Here is a 23,577-nt window from a genome sequence, read left to right as displayed (position 1 = left end):
AGTTATTTTGTACATATACATAAACTGACATGGTATAATGCAGTACTGTAATAGTAAACACAGTATTTAAAGTATACATTTGGTCCACATCGACCACAACACTAAATTGCTACTGAAAATAAGCAACATAAAAATATGTTACTGTGAAAGATCCATTCTGCAAAACTTGGAGAAAATGTTGCAGAAATTCTTGATATTATTCTGAAAAGGGACGTAAGAACTTTTAGATGCTAATACTATTCTACTTTTACTTTTGTAGCATTTGAAATCATGACTTTTACTTGTTTTGGAGTATTTGAAGACCATATTTGTAGTTTTACTAAAGTTTTACTAAAGTAAAGGATCCAACACTGTACATAGTAATCATGAGAAATCCATTGTTTTGTATAACCCAGTGTCCTTTCACTTTTGAACGAGCGTTGCACTGCAGTAACCCGGTGTAGTTTCTCTCATGGCTGAAGTAAGCATCGGTGTGGCAGTGCGGACAGCTATTTGAAATCCTCAAATTTGAAAGTGTGAATCTCCATCCTAAAGAGTTTTCTGTAAAGGCATAGTCAATCTCACAAAGTAATCAATGCCTACATTGTGCCGCTACATCCTGCATCCGGGCATCCACAGATGCATTTCTCTCTGTATGATAAGCATATTATAAAGCTGGAAAGGCAGAGAGTTGATACAGACACATGAGGAGCGACACTGGAGTCCATTCAGATCCTGATCAAATGCTCCATTCAAGAGTGAAATTACCCTCCGTCTGTCAGCAGAGGTGTGAGTTCTTTCATCTACGGATCCTTCCTCTCAACTTGTGATTAAATGCATACGGCACATTGGCCTACACTGCACATAGACACATGACTCTCGATAAGCAAAATAGGTTTCTGCCTCTCCGGGTGTCGCATGATGTGTGAATTAAGTGAGACAGCAGTGCCCTCTTGTGGTGTTTTAGTTCCATTGTTTGTGTTTTTCTAAATATGTGTTGGAATTATCCCATTGAACAAGGGATTCATTTATTCCATAGCATAAGGTGTTCCCCTGATTGGTCCCTGTTGTTTGTCTGATCACATGTTCACTGTTTGTCACATCATTTAACATGTGATTGCAACCCATCGCCGATTTGGAAATATTGATTATTTTCATCTAAAATGTATTTTATTTTTATTTTTTTTGGTTAAAATTAGACTTTTGATTGTTGGCTGAAGCCTGAATTTGGGAGCACACATTCCTTCAACTTTTTTTGACAGCTACAAAGACAAAGTGATTAATTTAATGCATCACAGGTTCACTTTAACTCTTCTTTTTATTAGCAAACAGATAACAGGAGGAAAAATAATTTGGACAGATAATGATGCTGTCACACACAAAACAAGACGACAGAAACTCAACAACATAAACAGGAAATAGTTAAATAAACGTAGAAAGTCAATCACGCTTCAAGCTCGATTTAGAAACAGAAACTGTGCTGGGACCAAGAAACTCAAAACAAATAACAGCGTTTCAGGATATGTACATAGTTAAATAGTGTTGCAGATAAAGCATGTGACACTCAGTGAAATATAATATGTTATGATATTACAAAAGTGTTCTCATTGTCAAAATAAGACCAAAACCAACAGCACACGGATGCTTCAAACACACATGTGATATGTCTCTGTTCCACGAGCTCCGTATCTATCAATGAACCTGCTGTTGTTCAAATATAGTCATTGACAAAAGCCCAATATCAAAAAGTTCACTTTTCTCCAGGGCTTTATGATCTGTACAGCACTTTGAAACTGTTAATATGGATACGAAAAAAATCACGAGATGTTTTTTTTACATACAATAGGCTTCAATTGTATACTGAATTTTCTATGCACTGTTCCGCTGTTGTGTATCTATCCTATTTGTATATCTTTTTCTGTATACCTGCAAGTTTCTTGAACCATTTTGTCAATCTATATAATGCACTATGTTATGATTTTCCTTTTTTTGTTAAGTATATTGGACCTTTCATTGTTGAAGCCTGAGACTTTTAGCTGTGCGCTTGTATGTAATCGTCTGTATTTAAAAACTACAAAGCATTACATACTGTATATAATGGTGTGTGTTCATATTCTCCCTGATAAATGTCATTAGCATCCACTCAAAACCCTCACAACCTTTTTTCCACCTTCTGTTTGAGGATGTATCTTCATGTCTGAATGCAACTAACTTTGGGTAATATATGATCTGCTATATTAAATGTATTGTAATATGTGATCAGGCTGGTTGAGAATAACATACAACTGAATGTTAGGCAGCTCAAATGAAAACATCTCAGGCTGGATCGATGAAGGCACACTTTTGTTTATACCCAGAGCTTCCATATAAATAGTCTTTATTTACATAGCAGACAAAGTGGGGAAAATGTCAGGTCTGATGGTAAAACAAAGAGTCCCATCATCCAACCTGCTGCTGGGGGAATTCAGTTGCAGTTGATCTGGATGGTTCGGCCGATGAGGAGGAAGAGGAGGCCGGCCAGGAAGCAGAAGAAGATGCCGACGGGAGCGAACATGAAGGACAGCCCGTAGTGGAGGGAGAGCTGGAAGTCTGCACACACTGTGGAGCGCTGGTGCTCGATGTAGAGCTCCACCACGTCCAACACCTGCACCCACAGCACGTACATCACCACCACACACAGCAGGAACAGGCCTGGGGGGGGGGGGGGTTAAAACTCACTTTATGATCCAAAACAGAAATACCAACACAACAATTTGAAAGTAAGCCATGACAGGTAAAAGTCCTTAATATTCAGAAGTATTGTAAGCTAGCTTGTTCTGTAGAAAGAAATGTCCCATGCGACTGATATATTTTTGTATGTCTGACGTTAGTAACACTCTTGGTTCAATGAGGCTGTTTAAGGTACTATACACAATTTAGTTTGGTAAGTTCTATACATGTTTTATCAATATTTAAAATATTCTCTCATCTTGCTTTTTTTGTGAAATACTGAATACAATCTTGGGCCAAGAACAGTTTTTTATTGAAACCATGAGAGACATTCAAGCAAACGTCTTTGACCAGTAGCAGGCAATGGGAGAACATTTCGAAAACGTCAAGGCCCCCTTAAAAAGTGCACTTAAAGTTTTTCTAATAGATGTAACCATTTGAAACCTCACCTGATGCCAGGAAGAGGCTCCCGCCTGCTTTATATAAACGGTGGCTGGCGAACGGAGCCGCACAGATGATGAAGAGACCCCCGAGCAACACGGCGGCCACTCCGATCAGCATGAAGATGCTCCAGAAACCTCTGTAGACTGGACAACAGACACGTTAAACACGACTGTAAACAACGCCATTGCATCACTGAAGAATATAAACTCACTCTCTAACATAACTTAAAAAGACACTTACTGATGGCCGAGTCATACTCTGTTGCATTGTGGGAATGTTGAGACACGGGGAATGGGAAGAGGTAGGCGTGCGTGCACACTTTGGAGTGAGGCTGGTTTGCTGGGGAGAGAAAGAATACATTTCAGGCTAATATTCAGGTTCATATCTGTAGTGTCTCTACTCTGACTTGTCTCCATGCTTTAATGTTCAAAAAGCTCTTCATTCTTCTCATACTGCCTGTGCTGCAGCACCTCTTTTCACCCTCTGTCTGAAACCAGAGCCCAGTCTGCTCTGATTGGTTGGCTGGCCGGCTCTGTTGTGATTGGTCAACCGCTTAGAGATGCCCCGCCCCTTAGCCTATCACGTACAATGTGTTGGAGCGCTAGCCAATAGACTTTGAGTGTTACGTAGTGATGTCACTATGTTGTAGAAGTAATCAACGGAGTCCAAAGGAGGAAGGGGGTGAGTGTGGGAGAGTAGCTCGCTCTGGAGGGAACGTTGGGATTTTAGTCTTTGCAGACCATTGACATGCACAGAAACTTATATAACACACTACAGGAAAGGGAAAACCCCCAAAAAGCCTCTTATATTTAGCCTTTTTTTATATACAGAGGTCAAATAGAGGACATCACTTAAAAATGAAACATATAAACAGTATAAGGTGAAGACTGACTGCAATCCTTTTACTCTCATAGATTCAAGTTTGAAAACAGTGTCATCTGCACTTTTCCCCTCACGTCTCTCTTCTCTCTTTCCTTCCACCATGTGAAATCCGCTCAGTGCCAGAGGTCGTTTCTGACAATGAGCCACCATTCAAAGCAAGAAACTCTGAAATAGACGACGCACTATCACCAGACAACCAGAATAACATCACATGGCCCAGCGCCTAAACACATGAGGGCGTTTCTACCATTAAAGCATCATACGGATATTGACGGATTAGCAGCAAAGGAAAAACTGAAATGTATCGTGCTGCCATGTGACTCTGGAGGAGACTGGGTTCCTGAACTCAACGACTTCGGGAAAGCACCAGTCATAGGAAAATGAATGGTTAAAAACAATGAATAATAATAATAATTGTTTTCCTTATGATGCAATAATAACGATCTATGGTAATCACCCTAATCTGCTTTATGTGTTATGTACTAACTTCTTCAATGCTTAAAAAGAACAACAATTTAAATCATGGATTACATTTGTTTTACTGTTTAATGCTTTAACTTATTTAACTCGTTTTTAAAAGAATGCTGCTTTTTCATTTTGAATTGCTTTTAAAGAAATGCAGTGTCTTTATTTGTTAACTGCTTTTTTATCTTTTAAAAGCAAATTCAATGTTTTGTTAACATCATACAAGTTGTATTTACAGGGCTTTGAGTTTTCATGTGTCACAATGTTGCTCTCTAAATAAAAATGCCTTGCTTCAACTGTATAGATTCCATCCTATTGGATTTGTATTCGGTCAGAAGAAACTAAACAAGTTATTTAAAAGGGTGAAATGAATGACTGTGCAACGTCTTTGTTATAAAACAGTGGAAATGATTAGAAAGTCAAACCAAAGGCAACACATTAAAAGGATGAATGAACTAAGGAAGCAACATCATGTGTGACTTACTGAACCAGAGCTTCCACATCAGGTCTTCATCTCCAGCGCTGCCTCCAAACGAACACTTCCAGAAAAACCCTTCATGGTACAGAGTGACGTCGGGAGCGCCTTCCTGCACCACCGCATCGCCACGCTGAAGAGACGGAAGAATGACTTATTACTTAAAGGTCCCCTAATATACTATTTATCATCAATATAGTATACGTCTCAGATATATACAAAACATGTCTCTGAAGTGTTGGGCTCCAAACACCAAACAGATCATTACCCATAATTCCCTCTGTTTCAGCCCTGTTTCAAAAGTGCTGATTCTCTGTCTGTTACTTTAGATGAAAATAAGGAGCCCCTCCCCACGCCCCTCTGAGAGAGATTTGGTTAAAAAGAACACAATGGTGCTCTAGGAGGAGATTCAGGTGATAAGGAGGGTGGGGTTACCTTGGTTGGTGATTGGCTAATGGTCACACAAGCCAAAACATCGTTATGACATCATAAAGTGGCCAAAATCTGATCAGCTCATTTTCAGACAGGTTTTTATAGAAATGGATCAGGACAAAAAGAGAGAGAATCTTTTTCCTGAAGCTTTCAGAATCTCTTCACACAGAGGGGACACATGTTGATGTAGAAGAGACATGGAGAAGAGGGGACACATGTTGATGTAGAAGAGACGTGAAAAGGTGGATTTAGCATAATACGTGACCTTTAACATATTCTCAAGTCTGCAGAGTAAGGTTTGAGTAAGCGTATTGATGGATGTGTACTCCTGAGAGCTGTCGCTGATCATGTGCGGCGGCAGGTGTGAAGCTGTCAGGTCAGGAATGAGCTGAGCGAGCGCCTTCAACCTCCGGCAGGTTTGTTGGTGCCGAGCGAGCGTGCAAACCAAGGCCTCGTGATCTCTGGTGGTCACTATTTTTGCACGTGAGCAAAAACTCCTTCATCGCCTGTGCGGTCCTCAATAAATCACCTCTCAGTGCAATGAGAGCAGCTGTAATGAAGCTGGACTGTCATGTTTTATTATGTTAATCTAAGCAGGCGTGTTTTATTTTTAAATCTGCCTTTAAAGAGTTGTAGAAGCCCAGTATTGGGGTCAGGAACCCTTCAAAGGGGTGGTGAGATAAACCTGAGGTGTCAAAAGTAGTAAATAACATTTGAGAAAAACCATAGACATGTTTATTTTTCAAAAAAGGATTCAAATGTCTAAAGACAACCATACAATAATGACCTTTTCCTCTACATTAGTGAATAGTTTTAGCCTTTTCATGCCTTCAAATATATTTGAGCAAATGATTCAAGGGAAAATCATCAAGGGGTGAAAAGCAAAATAATTGAGAGAGAAAACTAGAAAATACTATCGGATGCTGACAATCCAGATAAGATAAGATAACTACAAGGTCCGCTCAAAAAATATGTATTATGGTCAATGCACTTATTGCCACACCTTATTATGCCATAGTTAGGATATAGATTCAATTGAAAATATATATATATTCACATTTCATTACTGTACTTACTACGTGCTACCAATGTTATTGTGGTGATATCATGTCTCCATTCCTGTCACTGCCCACTATGAAAAGCGAAGTATGTTCTGCTCGGTGATATTTAATACAGTTCCATGCCACAGGGACTACTGGTATTTGTATTTCTATCATAGGACCACAAGCAAGTCTCAATCACTGCATAGCTGCACACACACTACATTAAACAGTGTCCGATTACATGAAGAAGTCATGAGGGGATGCTTCTTCACACTGCAGCTCATATAATGAGAGAATGTTTGAAGCAACTGATTTTTAAAATAGACAGTAAGACATTTACTTAAATACACGTTACTACTTCTGTACTTTTATTTGAGTAAGAATTAGAATATAGGCCTTTCACCTGTAAAGGAGTATTTGAACAATTATGGCACTTTTACCTCATGAAAGATCTGACTCCCCTCCACCAGTGAATATAATATAAGTACTGCCCTGTCCTGTTAGAGTAGCTGATTTAAGGACAAATAGGCCTATGAATGTTTTTCAACCTAAAAACACATGATAACTATTATTCCAGACATGACAAACGATGACTGATGTGCTGCTGTCTGAACACCCACCTCGACTGTCACACCACCAACATCTCCAGGGTTTGGGTGGCAGCTCTCTGAAGCCATCAGCCAGTAATCTGTCCCAAACGAGAGGAGGGTGAACACAGCTGCCAACGCCCCGAAGAGCCCCGCAAAAAACAACGCCACGTTAAGCTTCATGGTCCGAGATAGGCCAGCAACTTTCCCCTCCAACTACAGCAAGCAAACTCCTTCCAGTACACCCACTGTGCTCCAGCTGGGTTTATGGATCCTCTCCTGTCCCTCTGTCTGTGTTATGTGAAGACAAGGTTGTGCACATGATTCCCTTTGGACCCTGCTGGGGTCTGCAGTCAGCCCACCCACCCGACCAACACCCTGGGCTATATTTGGGATCTGATTCCTCCACACACTCCTCTCCACTGAGTGTGTTGAGCAGTTGGAGATTGTGAAGGGAGGGGATCAGCTGCGCAGAAATAACTGGCGGCAACTGGACACCCATCGTCTGCACGGGAATGTGAGGGCAGGGAGAGACTGAAAGGACAGAAGAAGAGTTTCAGTATCCCACAACACCCTGCTATAAGCTCATGTAAACAGACACATGTCGTTTCCTGTAAACAGGGGGATGAAAATGACTGTAAATGCATCCTATCCTTACTGTATCACACCACCAGAACACTAAAGTAAATATCAATGAAACAGTATAAAGTTCAAATGGTTATAGAAATATAATACATATTTTTCCAAAACAACATCTTCTAAAAATGTTAGACAATGTACAGAAAATACATTTAAACTGTTAATTAGCATATCAGTTTATAAAGGTACTTCATGATCATGACAACAAAAGCTTTGAACCTGTTTGAACCTTAAACAAAGAGGTTGTAAAATCTGTTGCTGTGGTTTGTAACCGCCAGTGTGAATTGAGAGGAAACATATGGCAGTCACCCTACATGTATAGCAGACAAAGACACATTTACACTCTGATGTGAGCCAGGCCACACTCAGATAGTAAAACTCCTCCCACATCCACTGCTCTGCAGTCATGACCAATATTGCTAAGTAAAAAACCTAAGAGGATTGGAAATATTTACTTTGCTATAAAACAGAAATATAGTCCATGGCTTTGAATATTTGAATATGGCAGCCTTCAAGTGACTGTAAACCCCCCTTAAATTATGTGTGTGTTTTTGTGCCGTTTTTAACATGTTGGATGCCTCAATCTGTCCAGCAGATGGTGGAAAAGTAACTGAAATCTCAGTCTTTCTAAATGTTACAGGTGAAAACTAAATAGATATACAAAGTGTTAAATAGTCCAGTTTATCATTGCAAAAAATGTTTACAAAAATTGTTTTGAATATCTAAAACATTTAGAAATTAACATTTGTTGGATATATACTGTGTATTCTGTGTTATGTACCTAGTCTTACTGGTGTATGTGATTCTTATTTTATTGTCTACTCTTTTTGTTATCTTCCAACCAAAAAATAAGTTTACAATTCGACAAAAAAACACCTTTTCATATTGGTGTCATGTAGCTTAAAATGTAGACACAAAACATTTCCATTGCTTAAATAGTCTTTAGACAATGTAATATATCAATATAGTCAGATTTGTATATTGAATTGTTCTAAATGCGGTTACAATTAAGTTATTCTGTGATTTGTTAAGGTTTAAGATAATGTTTATGTCTTATCTATATATTTTATGAATCAACTTCCCGATCCAGGATTGTGACGTCAGCGGACGATACCAACTCTCCTATTATCCGTGGGGGATTCACCTCATAGGTCAGAGAGCAGACAACACGGCAGTTCAGACCTAATAAATCAACCTCTTCACTAACAGTCAGATTCGCCACAGGACGTGTCTTATCTCTTTAGAATCCGTCTCATATTTACACCTACCGTATTTCTTCAGACGGTTGATACGGAGAAGTCTCGCGCTGACCCCTGCACATGATATTTCCACCGGGAGGCTGCCGTGCTCGGTGTGTTTGGAGAGTTTTCAGTGGAGCGGATGAGAGCTTCCGCTTTTCCTGCAGCCGTGCTGTCACTGCGGGAGGATGAACAACCAGAAATGTAGCACCTTATATCAGAAACCAGGAGGACGGACGAGGATTATACAATGCATCTATGTGGTGGGCTTCATGGTGAGTAGCTAACTGAGACTGTACTGAGTGAGCTGTCATGTCATAGTTTCATAACTCGAAACGTATGATGTAATAAAACAAACCAATTCAGAGATAATACATGTGCTTCATGTTCAGATCATACAAAAACGGCAAAGGCACCCTCAAGGTGTTTGCATGTGATTTAAAATGAAAATGTTATAGTTTGGGGTTTGCAAAGCAGCTCTTAAAAGTGCTAAAAGTCTGTTGAATTTAAAGGTATGAAGGTTTGCCAAAACATGAACATATTTTCTCAGGAATTTTTCATGTCAGCAGCAAAAGTCGATGTCATAGCATAGCTCAAATTCCCTTGAACCTAAACAGCATACTTGCACAAACCCCTTAAAACATTCACCTGTCACCCGTAGGTGTAATATGGAATTACATTTTAAAGCATGGGTTGTAAAGATGTAAATGTAGTCATTGTGTAGTTGTGTGTTACCTTTGATACCTGCAGACTCATCTGTAAAAGCTACTATACAATACAAGTACTGTAGAAAGCAGGGACATACTGTATGTATCATCATTTTATTGATTAGTATAGGGGATCATTAGCACACATATTTGAAATTATTTGTAATAGATGCATCAATACTTTCTGGCCACTAGAAATACAATAATGCTATTAATACTATCTGTACATACAAATACACACGGTGTGTATGTTGTAATATATAACCCTAGCCTCTAAATTGGGGAGATATAAAATAACAAAGCCGACACCTGCTGTCTCTTCTGAGCATCGCTGTCAGTAAAATATGCTTCAAAGTTGACTTTCTTCCTTACATTTAAGAACATTGAGAAACCCAACTCGTAATCATGTGTAACTCTAAACATGGCTAGATTCCAAGGTGTTTTTCAGCCTGCATATCTGGCTAAATGTGATTTAAAGTGCCCAGATGTTTGGCACGCAGAAACTCTTAGGGGCAGTAAGCAATTAGTGTAATGAGTAGTGTTAGAGCGCTGTATGAACTGCTGTGTGACTCCAATCAAGAGTTTGGCAAGAGCTGCACTGATCTCTGTTTTGTTGCAACTCTGTTTTTCTTAGTTCAAAAGGGTTTCTTGTGTGATTTAAAGTTTAAATTATAACAGCTGGATACACCTGGGACATAACTTTAATCTCTCTCCTTCATTTCCTTGTTTTCTTCAGGATTTGTTTGGGGTGAGCATGATCATCCCGCTGCTCAGCCATCATGTGAAAGCTCTTGGAGCAAGTCCCACTGTGGCTGGTGTTGTAGGTGAGTTGTAATCTATTAAGTTACATCATAGCTGTAGAGTCCCGCTTGATAAGCTGACAAGCTCTGAAAAGTCTCATGACCAAATCATTATCTGCTAGCGAGAATTAACACGAACACGGAGGCCGATAATCTAATGTTTTATCGAGTCTTACATTCAGAGAATTATTGTCATGAGTTCACAAAACATTTGTAATATGCACCACATACTGTATACTGTATGTTTCATACAGTAAATATAAGTGCCAAAATCATGCCCTATTACGCTTTTTGGGCTCCATTGGACTCCTTCGTGTTCTTCAATAACATAGTCACTGTTGGGGAAATATTTTCCAAGGTCCATAACTTTGACCCAGTTTATCAGTTCATACTGTCCTGACTGAGCACACGCACCTGTAACCTTGGCTGCTGTGCTCTCAGTGTTTTGTCTCCCTGTTCCTGCCTGCTGGCCTCAGCTGATGATTCTATCTTGTTATGCACAATGTTGATTATTCTCTCTGAACCAGTGCTTGAATTGGGCCGGTACTCATCGGTACGCAGCACCGGCACTTCTGATTTTTACCCATGTGGTACCGGCACTTCAGTAAAATGCCCGCGGCTGGCGACATCTCATGACGCCAGGGCCGGACTGGGACAATAAGTCAGGCCGGGAATTATACACCCAGCCAGGCCACTACCAGTTTTTTTGTGCCATTTTGCTGGATTTATTTGTCAATATTTACAGCGTTGCTGCCCATAGTGATAGCCCTCTAAATCTACTACCCAAAAATAAACATATGGACATGGGTTACTATTTAAAAAAAATGTGCAAATCCATTTATGAACCTATTCATGCGAACATATTTTAAGTGGGGGTGGACCTCAAATCCTATAGGGGGGTCCGGGGGCATGCTCCCCTGGTAAGATTTGTTATTAAATGTTGGACTTAAATGCATCAATCTGGTGCACTTTGAGGGGGAAATAAAGAGACTACACCCATATGAAACAGAACTGTATACATTTAAATAATCATATAATCATAAGAACATGGCCATAACCAATAACATCCCATATCCAATATGAAAAACATTGAAACTTGTTTATTTATTTGTTTTTGGTTCATTTATAGTTGTGAGTGTGTCTGGGCTCCTGAACCAGCCTCGCCTGTCTCCCTCCTCTTCCCCTGCTCCTCTTTGAGGCAGCAGCAAAGACTAGTTTTAGCTCTCAACAAGTTTTAAAAGTGTATCAAAACCAAACCCTTTGAGACGCACAGAGATAACTTGGACTAAGTTAACTATCTAAACACTCAGAGAGTCCTTTAGCTCACCTGAGCTGTAGTTATCAGCCTCTCAGTCTGACAGGAGAGGACTCTCCTCCACCTTGTTGTTGAAAAAGCTCCTTATATCCGTTAGCGCAGCTAGCTAGCACCAGATGCTAACAACAACAATACACGTAATTGGTGCGTGCGCTTTCTCTCTCGCTCGCTCGCGCCACACATACACTAACACACACCCTCCCGAGCTTGAATGACACACAGAGACCAATCGAGGGCTTTAGTGTATGATCTGTATGAAAGTGGCCATGTGGGCAGGACACATCATGTAGACAGCCAGTCACCCTCTGTGAGGCAGAGTCAGACCCACATTTGCGCAGCGTTGCGTGCGTTCACAATACACACATAAAAAAAAGAATCCTCAGGCCAGCAGGCCACTTAGCAGGCCAGGCCATCGGGAAACCTCCCGGTCCTCCCGATGGCCTGCATGACGCATCTCATGACGCATCTCATGACGCATCTATGACGCGCCGCAGCGATAGACTAGAGCAGAAAAGACATCACATAACGTTAGCATTTCGAAAATGTTAGCGTGGCTTAATAATAGTGCGAAAAGACAGCAGTTGTCGCCGGACAAGGATTCCCTCTCTCCTTTCCTGCTGAAAGATGGTGAGTGTACTCAGGGACGAGGAGTCATTTAACCAGCCGCCAGTAGGAGTCAGGCTTTACTTTATTTTATATCCATAAAGAAAAAATAAATCTGTTTACAGTTGTTTCATTATGGATGTTGAGAGGTATCCATACATCTCTTCATTTTGCTCTCAAAGTGCACCAGATGAATGCATCTAACTTCAATATTTAAAAAAAAAATCTTCCCGGGGGAGCATGCTCCCGGACCGCCCTAGAGGGTGTCAGGTCAACCCTGTCTCCTAAAAATTACGTTCCCACAGAACTAAACTGCATTCTCAATTACGTTTAGCTAGAAACGTATTTACTCCCACGTTACGTTTGTCATGAACGTATCTCAAATACGTTTATTTTCTACATATCTTCTTGAAACATGTTTTCTCCCAGGTTACGTTCCTTATGAACGTATCTGAAATACGTTTATTTTCTACATATCTTTGCCATTTATTGTCTTGCTTATAATAATGATAATAGTCATTTATAAATATCATTTTAGAGCACACCTTTGAAATCGACAATCGGGCTCGATATATGGTTAAATTAAAATCAGTAGGCGAGGCTGTAATTTCGCCAGCTGTTACTCTCATGTGCGAGGCAGAACATAATAGTTTTAACATGCCAAAAAGCTGCTGTGTCGTTCATTGCACCTCAAACATTAAAACAAATCCAGAGTTACGTGTTTCTGTACTTCCTCTAAGAAGAAAGGACAGTAACAGAAGAGCTCTGTGGCTTCAGGCTTGATCGCCGTTCAAATGACAGCCTTGGTTTCCCCAAAAGTGGGCGGGGCTGTAAAGTGAAGTAGATTTTACTGTCATCTATTATTCAAAACCATTCTATTTATTCTAACGTATTACATGCCAGTGCTTTATCTTTTTATTTATTTGTTTTTATTTTAAATCGTATAATGTCGGACTTTTTTTGTCGTCTTTGAGGAAAAGAAATGGGGTTTAGAGATTCAAAATACTGAAATCTGTATTTTTTAAAATCTCTTCCTTCTAATTTGTTATTCTTTTCTAAATAACACACTGTTATTTACTCAACAATAGCACACAATTATCCTTGTTTTTATTTATTCGTTTAATTCTATAATCTTGGGCATTTTAGCATGCTTTTTAGCCGTAAATAAAGTCACCAGAAACAGACGGGACATTTCGAGATTTAGGATGGCCCAAGACACTACACTACCCATAATCCCCAGCTATCGTTTGGGACTACAGTCCCGTTGACAAACCCCGTGATGTTGCGCCAAGGTTACGCCGAGCGTCAAGCTCTTTGAAATGGAACGAAACCACGGCAGACTATTCAAAACTGGACTCGAACGCCCCACCAGAACTACACATGCTGGTGTTTCGCAACATATTCTCTATGGCACGTCTCTACTGGGAATTGTAGTTTTAAAAGACGTTTTTCCCAAATGTAGAAGTTGACAGTATTAAACTGTGTACAGCCCTGGAGGTTTAGGCGATAGGAAACACATTGGTGTGTACACATTTAAAACATGTAATTACTAAATGGGTGAAAATCGCTTGTATCCATAATGGGCAGCATTAATATATACCCACACGACAGCTCATTGTTACTTTGTTATTCTACTCCACTACAATTCAGAGGTTAACCTGGTATTTTTACTCCACTACATTTAGTTTAGTTACTTTGCAGATTCTGATTAATGATGTGGAATATAAACAACCCTTAAAGCAGACTTTAGTTACACCTGAATACAATTCAGGGAAGGTGATTGTCAAGTGCCAACAATCAGGAGAGATATTTGATAGTTGGTGCTTGAGAAGACTAAACATTTATCTGCAGATCTTTATAAAGTATATTCATTACTCGTTATTCTCTACTAATAGTTAATTAAAAACTGTATAATGGCTATTTTGCATATCCCTTTCAAGATTTCAAGGTTTTCTAAGGTCTATTGATCTTATACACAACTTGGGTCGCAGGTTCCTCAACAGACATCTATCAATATGTGTGTACCTCCACCATTAAACTGTCATATTCTGCACATTTCTTATTCTATCTACATACATAAGAGTATAATTAATGTGTATAATATCATTTAAAATAAGTGTTTCAACATAGTTAACATTGCAGGAAAGCAATATTTTAGACGTTAAGTACTTTGTCAGGCTTAATATTCATCTGTAGATAGATACCCCCAGAGCTTTTTTCTTGTTTAAAAGAAGACCTTAACCTAAAGTATTTTTTAATGTGTTAATAAAGGTTAATTCGTTTTTCTGTTTTGCACATCCTCCTATTAATATCTTTGTACATCCAGCACTAAACTGTTTTATTGTAGAGATCACTTAGTATCTTCTTGACTTTTTATATTCTATATTTCTATCATTGACCTTCTACTTTCCCCCTATGAAAGTATGTACTCTTAATATTGTTTTGATCAAATAAGATTATTCAACAAAAATAATTCAATAACATGCTTTAACCACTAGGCGGTGCACACAAGGTACACACAGCACACTAATAATAACTTTGTATTATTAGTGTAGACACTTATGTATAACATCTGAAGATGTGTAGTTTTATTCATGTTTTTACATAATTTTACAGGATATTGCTGTACTATTTCTCTTGTTTTACTTCTTCACATTAATATCTGATTTGTAAAACATCACAGACAGAAAGGCATAGGCTATCCGTCATTTAATAGTAAGCTATTGAAATTGTGATTCCATAGATGTGTCTCCCATCACCCAAATCCCCTGACTATTCTCTCAACTCAGTATTTAGATTCTTATATTCAAAGAAAATCAGTAATATCTTTAAAAACTACAAGTCCTTTTTTATCAGCTGTGCACCGTTATGGTGTAAATATAACCTATATACCAATTGGATCAAATATAAAAGTCAGCCGAATTACTATTGATACTGCAAGGAGACGTATTTTGTGAAAAGAAATTGAAGATGTTGTTTAATTGTTGATATATTTATGATCCACGTCAAGTATTCAGTTTTGGCAGCAGTTCTCCTGTTTGTCTCTCTCTATAAATAAAGAATTACGGCAGATGTGTAATATGTAATGCAGCCGAACCGTGTATTACAATGCCGTTATGTGATGACTTCCAAAGAGAAAAGCAAGCACACTCTGAATTAGGTATTATTTTATTTTTCGTTGTCGGATATCATATCTCCATATCATATCAACACCATATCCCAGCGTGCATTGCGGCTAAAACATCCAATCAAAAAGCTTCAAGCTGAGGATCTTGGGTAATCAGTTTAGTGGGTTTGTGGTGTGTATCGCTCAAAATGTCCCGTCTGTTTCCGGTGACTTTATTTACGGCTAAAAAGCCCAAGATTATAGAATTAAATGAATAAATAAAAACAAGGATAATTGTGTGTTATTGTTGAGTAAATAACAGTGTGTTATTTAGAAAAGAATAATAAATTAGAAGGAAAAGATTTAAAAAAAATACAGATTTCAGTATTTTGAGGCTCTGAGCCCCATTTCTTTTCCTCACAGACGGAAAAAAAGTCAGACATTATACGATTTAAAATAAAAACAAATAAATAAAAGATAAAACACTGGCATGTAATTTACGTTAGAATAAATAGAATGGTTTTGAATAATAGATGAGAGTAAATCTACTTCACTTTACAGCCCCGCCCACTTTTGGGGAAACCAGCGCTGTCATTTGAACGGCGATCAAGCCTGAAGTCACAGAGATCTTCTGTTACTGTCCTTTCTTCTTAGAGGAAGTACAGAAACACGTAACTCTGGATTTGTTTTAATGTTTGAGGTGCAATAAACGACACAGCAGCTTTTTGGCATGTTAAAACTATTATGTTCTGCCTCGCTCATGAGAGTAACAGCTGGCGAAATTACAGCCTCGCCTACTGATTTTAATTTAACCATATATCGAGCCCGATTGTCGATTTCAAAGGTGTGCTCTAAAATGATATTTATAAATAACTAATTATCATTATTATAAGCAAGACAATAAATGGCAAAGATATGTAGAAAATAAACGTATTTAAGTTACATTCATAACTAACGTAACGTGGAAGTAAATATGCTTCTAGAAGATATGTAGAAAATAAACGTATTTGAGATACGTTCATAACAAACGTAACGTGGAAGAAAATACGTTTCTAGAAGATATGTAGAAAATAAACGTATTTGAGATACGTTCATAACTAACGTAACGTGGGAGAAAATACGTTTCTAGCTAAACGTAATTGAGAATGCAGTTTAGTTCTGTGGGAACGTAATTTTTAGGAGACAGGGTTGGTCAGGTCAACTTCCCACTTATCAAAATAGCACTTTACCCTTGCACCCCCTCTAATCTCAGATGCACCCTGAGTCATTTTCTGTAAGTGAGCCTTTCTAAAAGATACAGTAAAGAGACAAACCCACCAGCATTATAGGATATTGTAGTGACCACTCATTAATACACTGGGGTTCATAATTCACACATGGAACTACAGTTGGGGTTTTGTTCCCACACGGACACGTTAGGTGTTTGCTATATATATTGTGTGCCCTCCTGGCTTCTCTCTCTTCTTCCCGGACTGCAACCGGACAACAGCTCTTATATAAAGTACCCTTTTGCACCTTCATTGCACCGCCTCCGACTCCCTATCTCTCGGCACTACAATATACTATATGACTTTGAGCCAAATAATTGACGTGGCAACTCTACCGTGAAGTCAGAACCTCTGACTCTTTGACTTGTTTTGTGAATTCTCCGGCCGAAGCTCCAAATAAACCCATCAGTGTTTGACATCAAAGCTCCAGCTCTCCCCGTGTCTCCTTTGAGTCGGTGACTCCTCCTGCATTGTACAGAAGTTTCCCCCACAGTCACATCACTGCGTAACACTCGCAATTCTATTGGCCGGCGCTCCAACACATTGTACGTGATAGGCTAAAGGGTGGGACATCTATAAGTAGTTGACCAATCACAACAGAGCTGGCCAGCTAACCAATCAGAGCAGACTGGGCTCTGGTTTCAGACAGAGGGTGAAAAGAGGTGCTGCAGCACAGGCAGTATGAGAAAATAAAGAGCTTTTTGAACATTAAAGCATGGAGACACGTCACAGTAGAGACACTAAATACAGATATGAACCTGGAAATGAGCATCATAGGGCCCCTTTAAGTTTGAATAGGTTGAGCTCTCAGTCCACCATCATTTTAGACTGTTGGTTGGAAATGTGTCTAGGTTATTGTGATATACAATTTGTACCCTTTCTGGTACATGCTCAATTAATTTGTAGTTGAATTGCTTATAGAACATGTGTTGCCACCTAAATGCAATGTTGAGTACAAGCTTAACTTATGTGAGACTTACTGTACTGTATACTGTGAGTATGTGTACTGTGTAATAATCCACAATATCCCATTGTGCTGTTGTAATACTGGAGGTATTGTTACAATCTGAACACACATAGCGTCTGCTCTGTGCTTTATATTACTCATGTGATTTAAATCAAATATGAATCTTCTGCAGGATCTACATATGGGATCTTGCAGCTCTTCTCAAGCACAATAGTTGTAAGTATACACTTTTTTCTGCCCAAAATATCTCTGTCTCCATCCGACACATCCTGCTTGACAAGGCATGCTCACATTCAATGTCATTCCTGGTATTTCATGAAAACAATAAACAATGTTTGAGGCTGTGGTCACAAATACACCCAGTCTCTACACAGTCACACACACGCTACTGCTGGTTAGCCACATGCACAATGATATTGTTCTTTTACCATTCGACACGCCTGACTTAAAACCAAGGGAGATAATTTATCCGTGATTCAACCATGATGATTAGAAACATGTTGACGCAGTTAAGAAAATTACTCAAAATATGCACAGTGCTCTCTCTAAAATAATCATGGCATCTGACTCAAGATTCTCCGTTATCCGCGTCATTCTCCCGCCGCCCCCATCTCGTGTGAAATTGGTTTAATTCTCAGCGGTCATGCGACAAATTAAAGGGATAAGGAGTCATCTGTTGGTTCCCCTGTGCAGGCCGGTTAAATCCTGATGCACGTAGGGAACAGCTGGGTCTCTATGATAATCCCACCAGGCTACACCCAGAACTCGGCAAACCCAATTGGTCCTAATTTCATTATTTCATCAGATGTGTGTGTGTGTGTGTGTGTGTGTGTGTGTGTGTGTGTGTGTGTGTGTGTGTGTGTGTGTGTGTGTGTGTGTGTGTGTGTGTGTGTGTGTGTGTGTGTGTGTGTGTGTGTGTGTGTGTGTGTGTGTGTGTGTGTGTGTGTGTGTGTGTGTGTGTGTGTGTGTGTGTGTGTGTGTGTGTGTGTGTGTGTGTGTGTGTGTGTGTGTGTGTGTGTGTGTGTGTGTGTGTGTGTGTGTGTGTGTGTGTGTGTGTGTGTGTGTGTGTGTGTGTGTGTGTGTGTGTGTGTGTGTGTGTGTGTGTGTGTGTGTGTGTGTGTGTGACAGAGAGAGATCAGGCAAAAGTAAAGACTTAACAGGCTGGCTGCTAGTGTGTGAGCTTTGGGGGATTTTCTCTTTATTTAACATCTTTGTAAACTACTTGTGTACAGAGACACACTTCTGTTTGTCTTCTTTTGTCAAGAAGATATTTCCGCTATGGCAAATTCAGTTTTCATTCTGTTGAAATACACACATGCACAAACACATGCATTTCAACAGGACTGTACAAATGATCCACAAACATGTGTAATGTGTTCTTCTGTACAAAGTGTAAAAGTGTTAATTTCTGTGTGTTATTCGCTGTGTGTGGTTGTCAGGGCAGCTGGAGTGATGTGGTGGGGCGGAGGTACTCCCTGCTGACCTGCCTGCTGCTGAGCGCTCTGGGTTATGGTCTGCTGGGGATGTCCAGCAGCATCGCTCTGTTTGTCCTGGCACGGATCCCTGTGGGTGAGTCCTGAACATGGAGAACATTTTGACATGTCGGAAAGTCACAGCAAAAACAATCCATGATGGCCGAGTTTCACCTTTTCATTGTAAATGTCAGGAGTACCACCTTTGCTTTTCCCCTTCTGACAAGTCACCATGTCTGTTGTGAAATGGGTCTATTGATGTCTATAGATCTGTATTTAACAATATTTTCAAATACTCATCAAATATTGCCATTATGTCACACATGTTCTTCACTGATCATGCTTTGTTGCTACATGCACCACCAATTATTATTTTAAAGCTGATAATGGTTCAATTCAACACAATTATAAATTCTGAAATTAGCCAATTGGGATAAATGTACAGTATTGTTGTTTGATAGTCTTTAGACCTAAAAGGATCTAATATCCTTACCAAAAGTCACTAAGGACAATCGTAGGGAAAAGTTTACTGGGTGAAGTTAATAATGTACAAACTATAGTGCACAGTGCAATGTGTCTGTGTTTACATGGTCTGTAAACGGAAAACTCACCTTTGATCCCTCATGTAAAGCCATATTCACACTGTAAACATTCAGAAGAGGACAAAGAGAAAGTGAAATAACCAGCAATTATTTCAGTAAAAAAATCACACTTTATGTAACACCATGTCTGACACAAACATTTCCCAATTTGGGATCAATAAAGTACATCTTATTTGATAATATTATTACTTTCCATGTCATTTGTTAGACGCTTTTATCCAAAGCAACCAGGAGTAATTTGAGGTGAAGTGTCTTGCCCAGGCAGGGACACAACGACATGCTGACTGCAGTGGGACTCGAACTTGCAACCCCCTGATTCGAAATTCCAGCACACTATCACACAGCCTCTCTATTATGAATGATTCTGCATGTGATGTGTCAAATCAGTTTGGAAGATTGGAAGACAATTTCACTGAGAATCCCAAGTGCAAGGGGTTAGGGTGCACATCGTAGACAATTACATCTATTCTTTAGACATAACTCCACAAACGTGTCCAACTGTTCAGCTATTTGAAGTTATTGTAAACTATTGGTGTTTAAGAATTGAGCTAAAGCAGAATAGAAGAGCTGTAATTCCTACTTTGGTTTACTTCTCATTTTGTACTGAAACCAAAAAAAAAACTGCGACAGACAGTTCCTCTATTTCTTAACTCTTGGGTGAAATATAGTCATTTAAAGCATCTGCACAAAGCCACCACTTCTACCCTTTAATGGCAGCTTCAGCGTGTTAGCCTCACTGTGCCCGTCTTCCCTCTCAGGGCTGTTCAAGCACTCCCTGTCCATCTGCAGGGCGCTGCTGTCGGACCTGGTCTCTGAGGCAGAGCGCCCCCTGGTGATGGGACACTTCAACGCAGCCTCCAGCGTGGGCTTCATCCTCGGCCCTGTGGTGGGAGGGTACCTGACGGAGCATGAGGGCGGATTCTACACCTCCTCCTTCACCTGTGCAGTCATCTTCCTGGCTAATGCAGGTGGGTACACAACTCTGACATCTGAAATCAACGTGCGTTCAAATATATAAACATGTATGCCTCTTTTACTTCGTAAGCTGCAGCACTGTCCTGAGAATGAACACATACAATAATGATGAATGGTATGCTTTATAGAGGAAACGGTTGTTTTATAGTATTATATACAGTATATTTTTGGAAATATAATGAAACACTTTCTATAACACCCATGTTTTTATTTACATATTGGGGTTGTAATCTGATTAATGCACTGTATAATTATAAGCAGTTGTATGATAATATATTGCTTTATTATCATACAACACTAACCACAACACATGATATTATAATTATTTTATAGTGGCTCTATCTATGTCCAAGTATCATCATTTTTCAATTTCATTAAACATGTTTTACTTTATGTAAAGCAAACAATGACCTCTTAGACGAACTTACAATCACATGCACTATACAAATATTACAATGTATTTATTTCCTATTATAATACATTGATACATGATCCTTGCAAAAGCTATAATTAAAGGTTAGAATACTTGACCTTATAAGCCATTATAAAATATATATACCTATAATTCTACAGTGGTATAAGCAGATTATAATGCATTAAAAGCATGTTTATTATGCATTACTGAAATATGTATCTAACATCGAGCATTTTTTATTCCAGGGCTTGTATTGATGCTCCCATGGAGCGAGACACTGATTCACCGTAAAGAAACCAACTCCAACAATGACACAAGCAAAGGTTGTCATGACAGCAACTGCAGGAAGTCAGTGCTCAATGGCTCTCATGCAAATAGTCACCACCCAGTGTCACCAGCCGAGACTGAGCCGGGCTCCAGAGCTGCTCCCCACTGGAGGGAGGTGTCTCTGCTGCAGCCGGCCTGGAGACAGCTGTCCTCGGTGGGCTCTAAGATCCACACGGTGGCCTCCTCCGACATGTGGGACCTCTTCCTGGTGCGCCTTCTGATGGCCATAGCCATCATGCTGTACTACAGTAACTTCTCCCTGGCCATGGAGGAGCGTTTCTCCCTCACACCGAAGGTGACGGGCTACCTGATCAGCTACAGCAGCACCCTGGGGGCCCTGGCTGGGTTCCTGGTGGGGCCCGTCACGCAGCTGTATGGGAACAACATGGCCGCTCTGCTGCTGCACTCCACGCTCCTCACCTGCTTGCTCATCTTCCTCTACGCCGCGGCCCCCAGCGTGGCGCAGGTGCTGGTCAGCTCCACCTTCTTTGCCATCTCCACCTCTATCGGACGGACGTGCATCACGGACCTGGAGCTGCAGAGAGGGGGGGTGCAGGCCAGCGGGACTCTGATCGGGGCGGGGCAGTCGGTGACAGCAGTGGGACGGGTCCTCGCCCCCCTCCTCTCAGGTCTGGCTCAGGAGTTCAGCCCCTGTGGCCCCCCCAGTCTGGGAGTGCTGTTAGCGCTGGCAGCTGTAGGTCTGCTGCTCGTCAGGATCCCCAAATGGGACGGCAGGGGGAGGACGAAGAAGAATGAAAACGCTGAGTAACGGACTTTAAAAATGATGGAAATGAGTGCAAATCTACCACTCAGAGAAGTGCTCTTATTTTGAGGCCAGCTGTGAAGATGAAGACTCATAGTGGGACGTTATTTCCTGCTCAAAGGCAATATCTGTTGATATGGCGACTCAACAGGGTCAACATGGCTCCCCAGCACTGCAGCCGTTCTCTCGGGGAGGACGGATTCAAAACTCAAGCGCAGGACCAAGAAGTTAAATCTGCTCCTGTGCTGAAGTTTGATCCCACAGAAACATTGTGTCGGCACATAACACTAAACAACTAGTTCTTATATTCTCAAACCACTATATTGTCCAAAGTCCCGGAAGTTACTGTGAAGTTGCTGATTATACACTGCAATTCAAATAACTGAAATATTAGGATGTATTATTCAAATGCCTTTCTTTAGTGTTACGAATATTAACGGTGTTCAAGTAGAATCCCACAAATACAATTGTGAAGCCAAAAACATGTCCCCTTGAAGACGAGCTGACCCTCCCTTCAGATTCAGACAGTAAAGCATTAACATTCCTTCATAAGGTGAACCTGTAGCTGAAACTGGGCTGCCGTCCTGCCCGAGGTCGATCACACTGTTGTAGGTTAGCACGAACCAAGATGGCAATACATATACACATCTTACCTCAATGCCAGGTGTTTCTCAACATTGCTCTGCATTTCAAATGGTTATTAAAGTGGTATCGGAGCAAATGTTTGTTCTAGTTTCTAATTACATTGTTTTATTTGTTCCATCTCGGGATAGTAAATGAGAGTTTAAGATATTATTGATAGTCATTTTTTAAAGTTAGGGTTACCAGTTAGGGGAATATGTAACCACTGTTTTTTTTAACAAAACAACCACTGGCTAAGAAAGAAAATTGTCTTAATTTGTGTAACGTTGAGTGAATCCATGAAACACTATTCCGATTCACGCCCAAAACAACAAATAAATAACATTTTGTACACAATCTCGAGTCGTATATGATGCACTGAAATCAATGCTGCAGTTTGGATGTCGAGTTGAACTCTATCACACATACTGTTAACACTTCTCGTCTTCTTATGGCTTTTACTTTTGTGGCGGCCCCTCTGTGGGACATTTCGTCATTACAACTGAATGTCAAAATTCCCCTGCGTTGACTTGATGGTTCAAATCACACAATTGGGAATTGATGAGCAGCTCTGTGCATTTCCCTTAGAGTGCAAAAGCACAATCTTTAAGGAGCTAGAGAATTGAACACATGGGGTAGTTTAATCCTACTATCTCTATATTGACAGCCATAAATGTGTTTTCTGATTGAAGGTGTTTGAGTATGCTGTAACCTAGCTAAAGGGACTATTAAAGAGAACGTAT

The 23,577-nt window shown here is 40.1% G+C and overlaps 2 protein-coding genes across 2 annotated transcripts; one reads left to right on the top strand and one right to left on the bottom strand.

The window, feature by feature from the left end:
- Window positions 1-1,278: 1,278 nt before the first annotated feature.
- tmem182a (transmembrane protein 182a) lies at window positions 1,279-7,417 on the bottom strand. The gene is made up of 5 exons (XM_034110101.2): window positions 7,050-7,417; window positions 4,964-5,087; window positions 3,373-3,471; window positions 3,138-3,275; window positions 1,279-2,670 (listed from the first exon to the last, which is right to left on the bottom strand). Exons 1-5 carry the CDS (start codon window positions 7,197-7,199, stop codon window positions 2,444-2,446), a joined length of 738 nt encoding a protein of 245 aa, XP_033965992.1. The 5' UTR covers window positions 7,200-7,417; the 3' UTR covers window positions 1,279-2,443.
- A 1,404-nt stretch (window positions 7,418-8,821) lies between these two features.
- Window positions 8,822-23,183, top strand: mfsd9 (major facilitator superfamily domain containing 9). Its single transcript, XM_034110100.2, has 6 exons — window positions 8,822-9,168; window positions 10,337-10,424; window positions 17,832-17,875; window positions 19,099-19,228; window positions 20,492-20,701; window positions 21,369-23,183. Exons 1-6 carry the CDS (start codon window positions 9,082-9,084, stop codon window positions 22,217-22,219), a joined length of 1,410 nt encoding a protein of 469 aa, XP_033965991.1. The 5' UTR covers window positions 8,822-9,081; the 3' UTR covers window positions 22,220-23,183.
- Window positions 23,184-23,577: the final 394 nt, after the last annotated feature.

The sequence above is a fragment of the Pseudochaenichthys georgianus genome, chromosome 21 (assembly GCF_902827115.2).
Source record: "Pseudochaenichthys georgianus chromosome 21, fPseGeo1.2, whole genome shotgun sequence".
In the NCBI taxonomy this organism is placed as follows: Eukaryota; Metazoa; Chordata; class Actinopteri; order Perciformes; family Channichthyidae; genus Pseudochaenichthys; species Pseudochaenichthys georgianus.
Note: the sequence above shows the minus strand (reverse complement) of the source record. Positions and strands in the feature narration are given on the sequence as shown.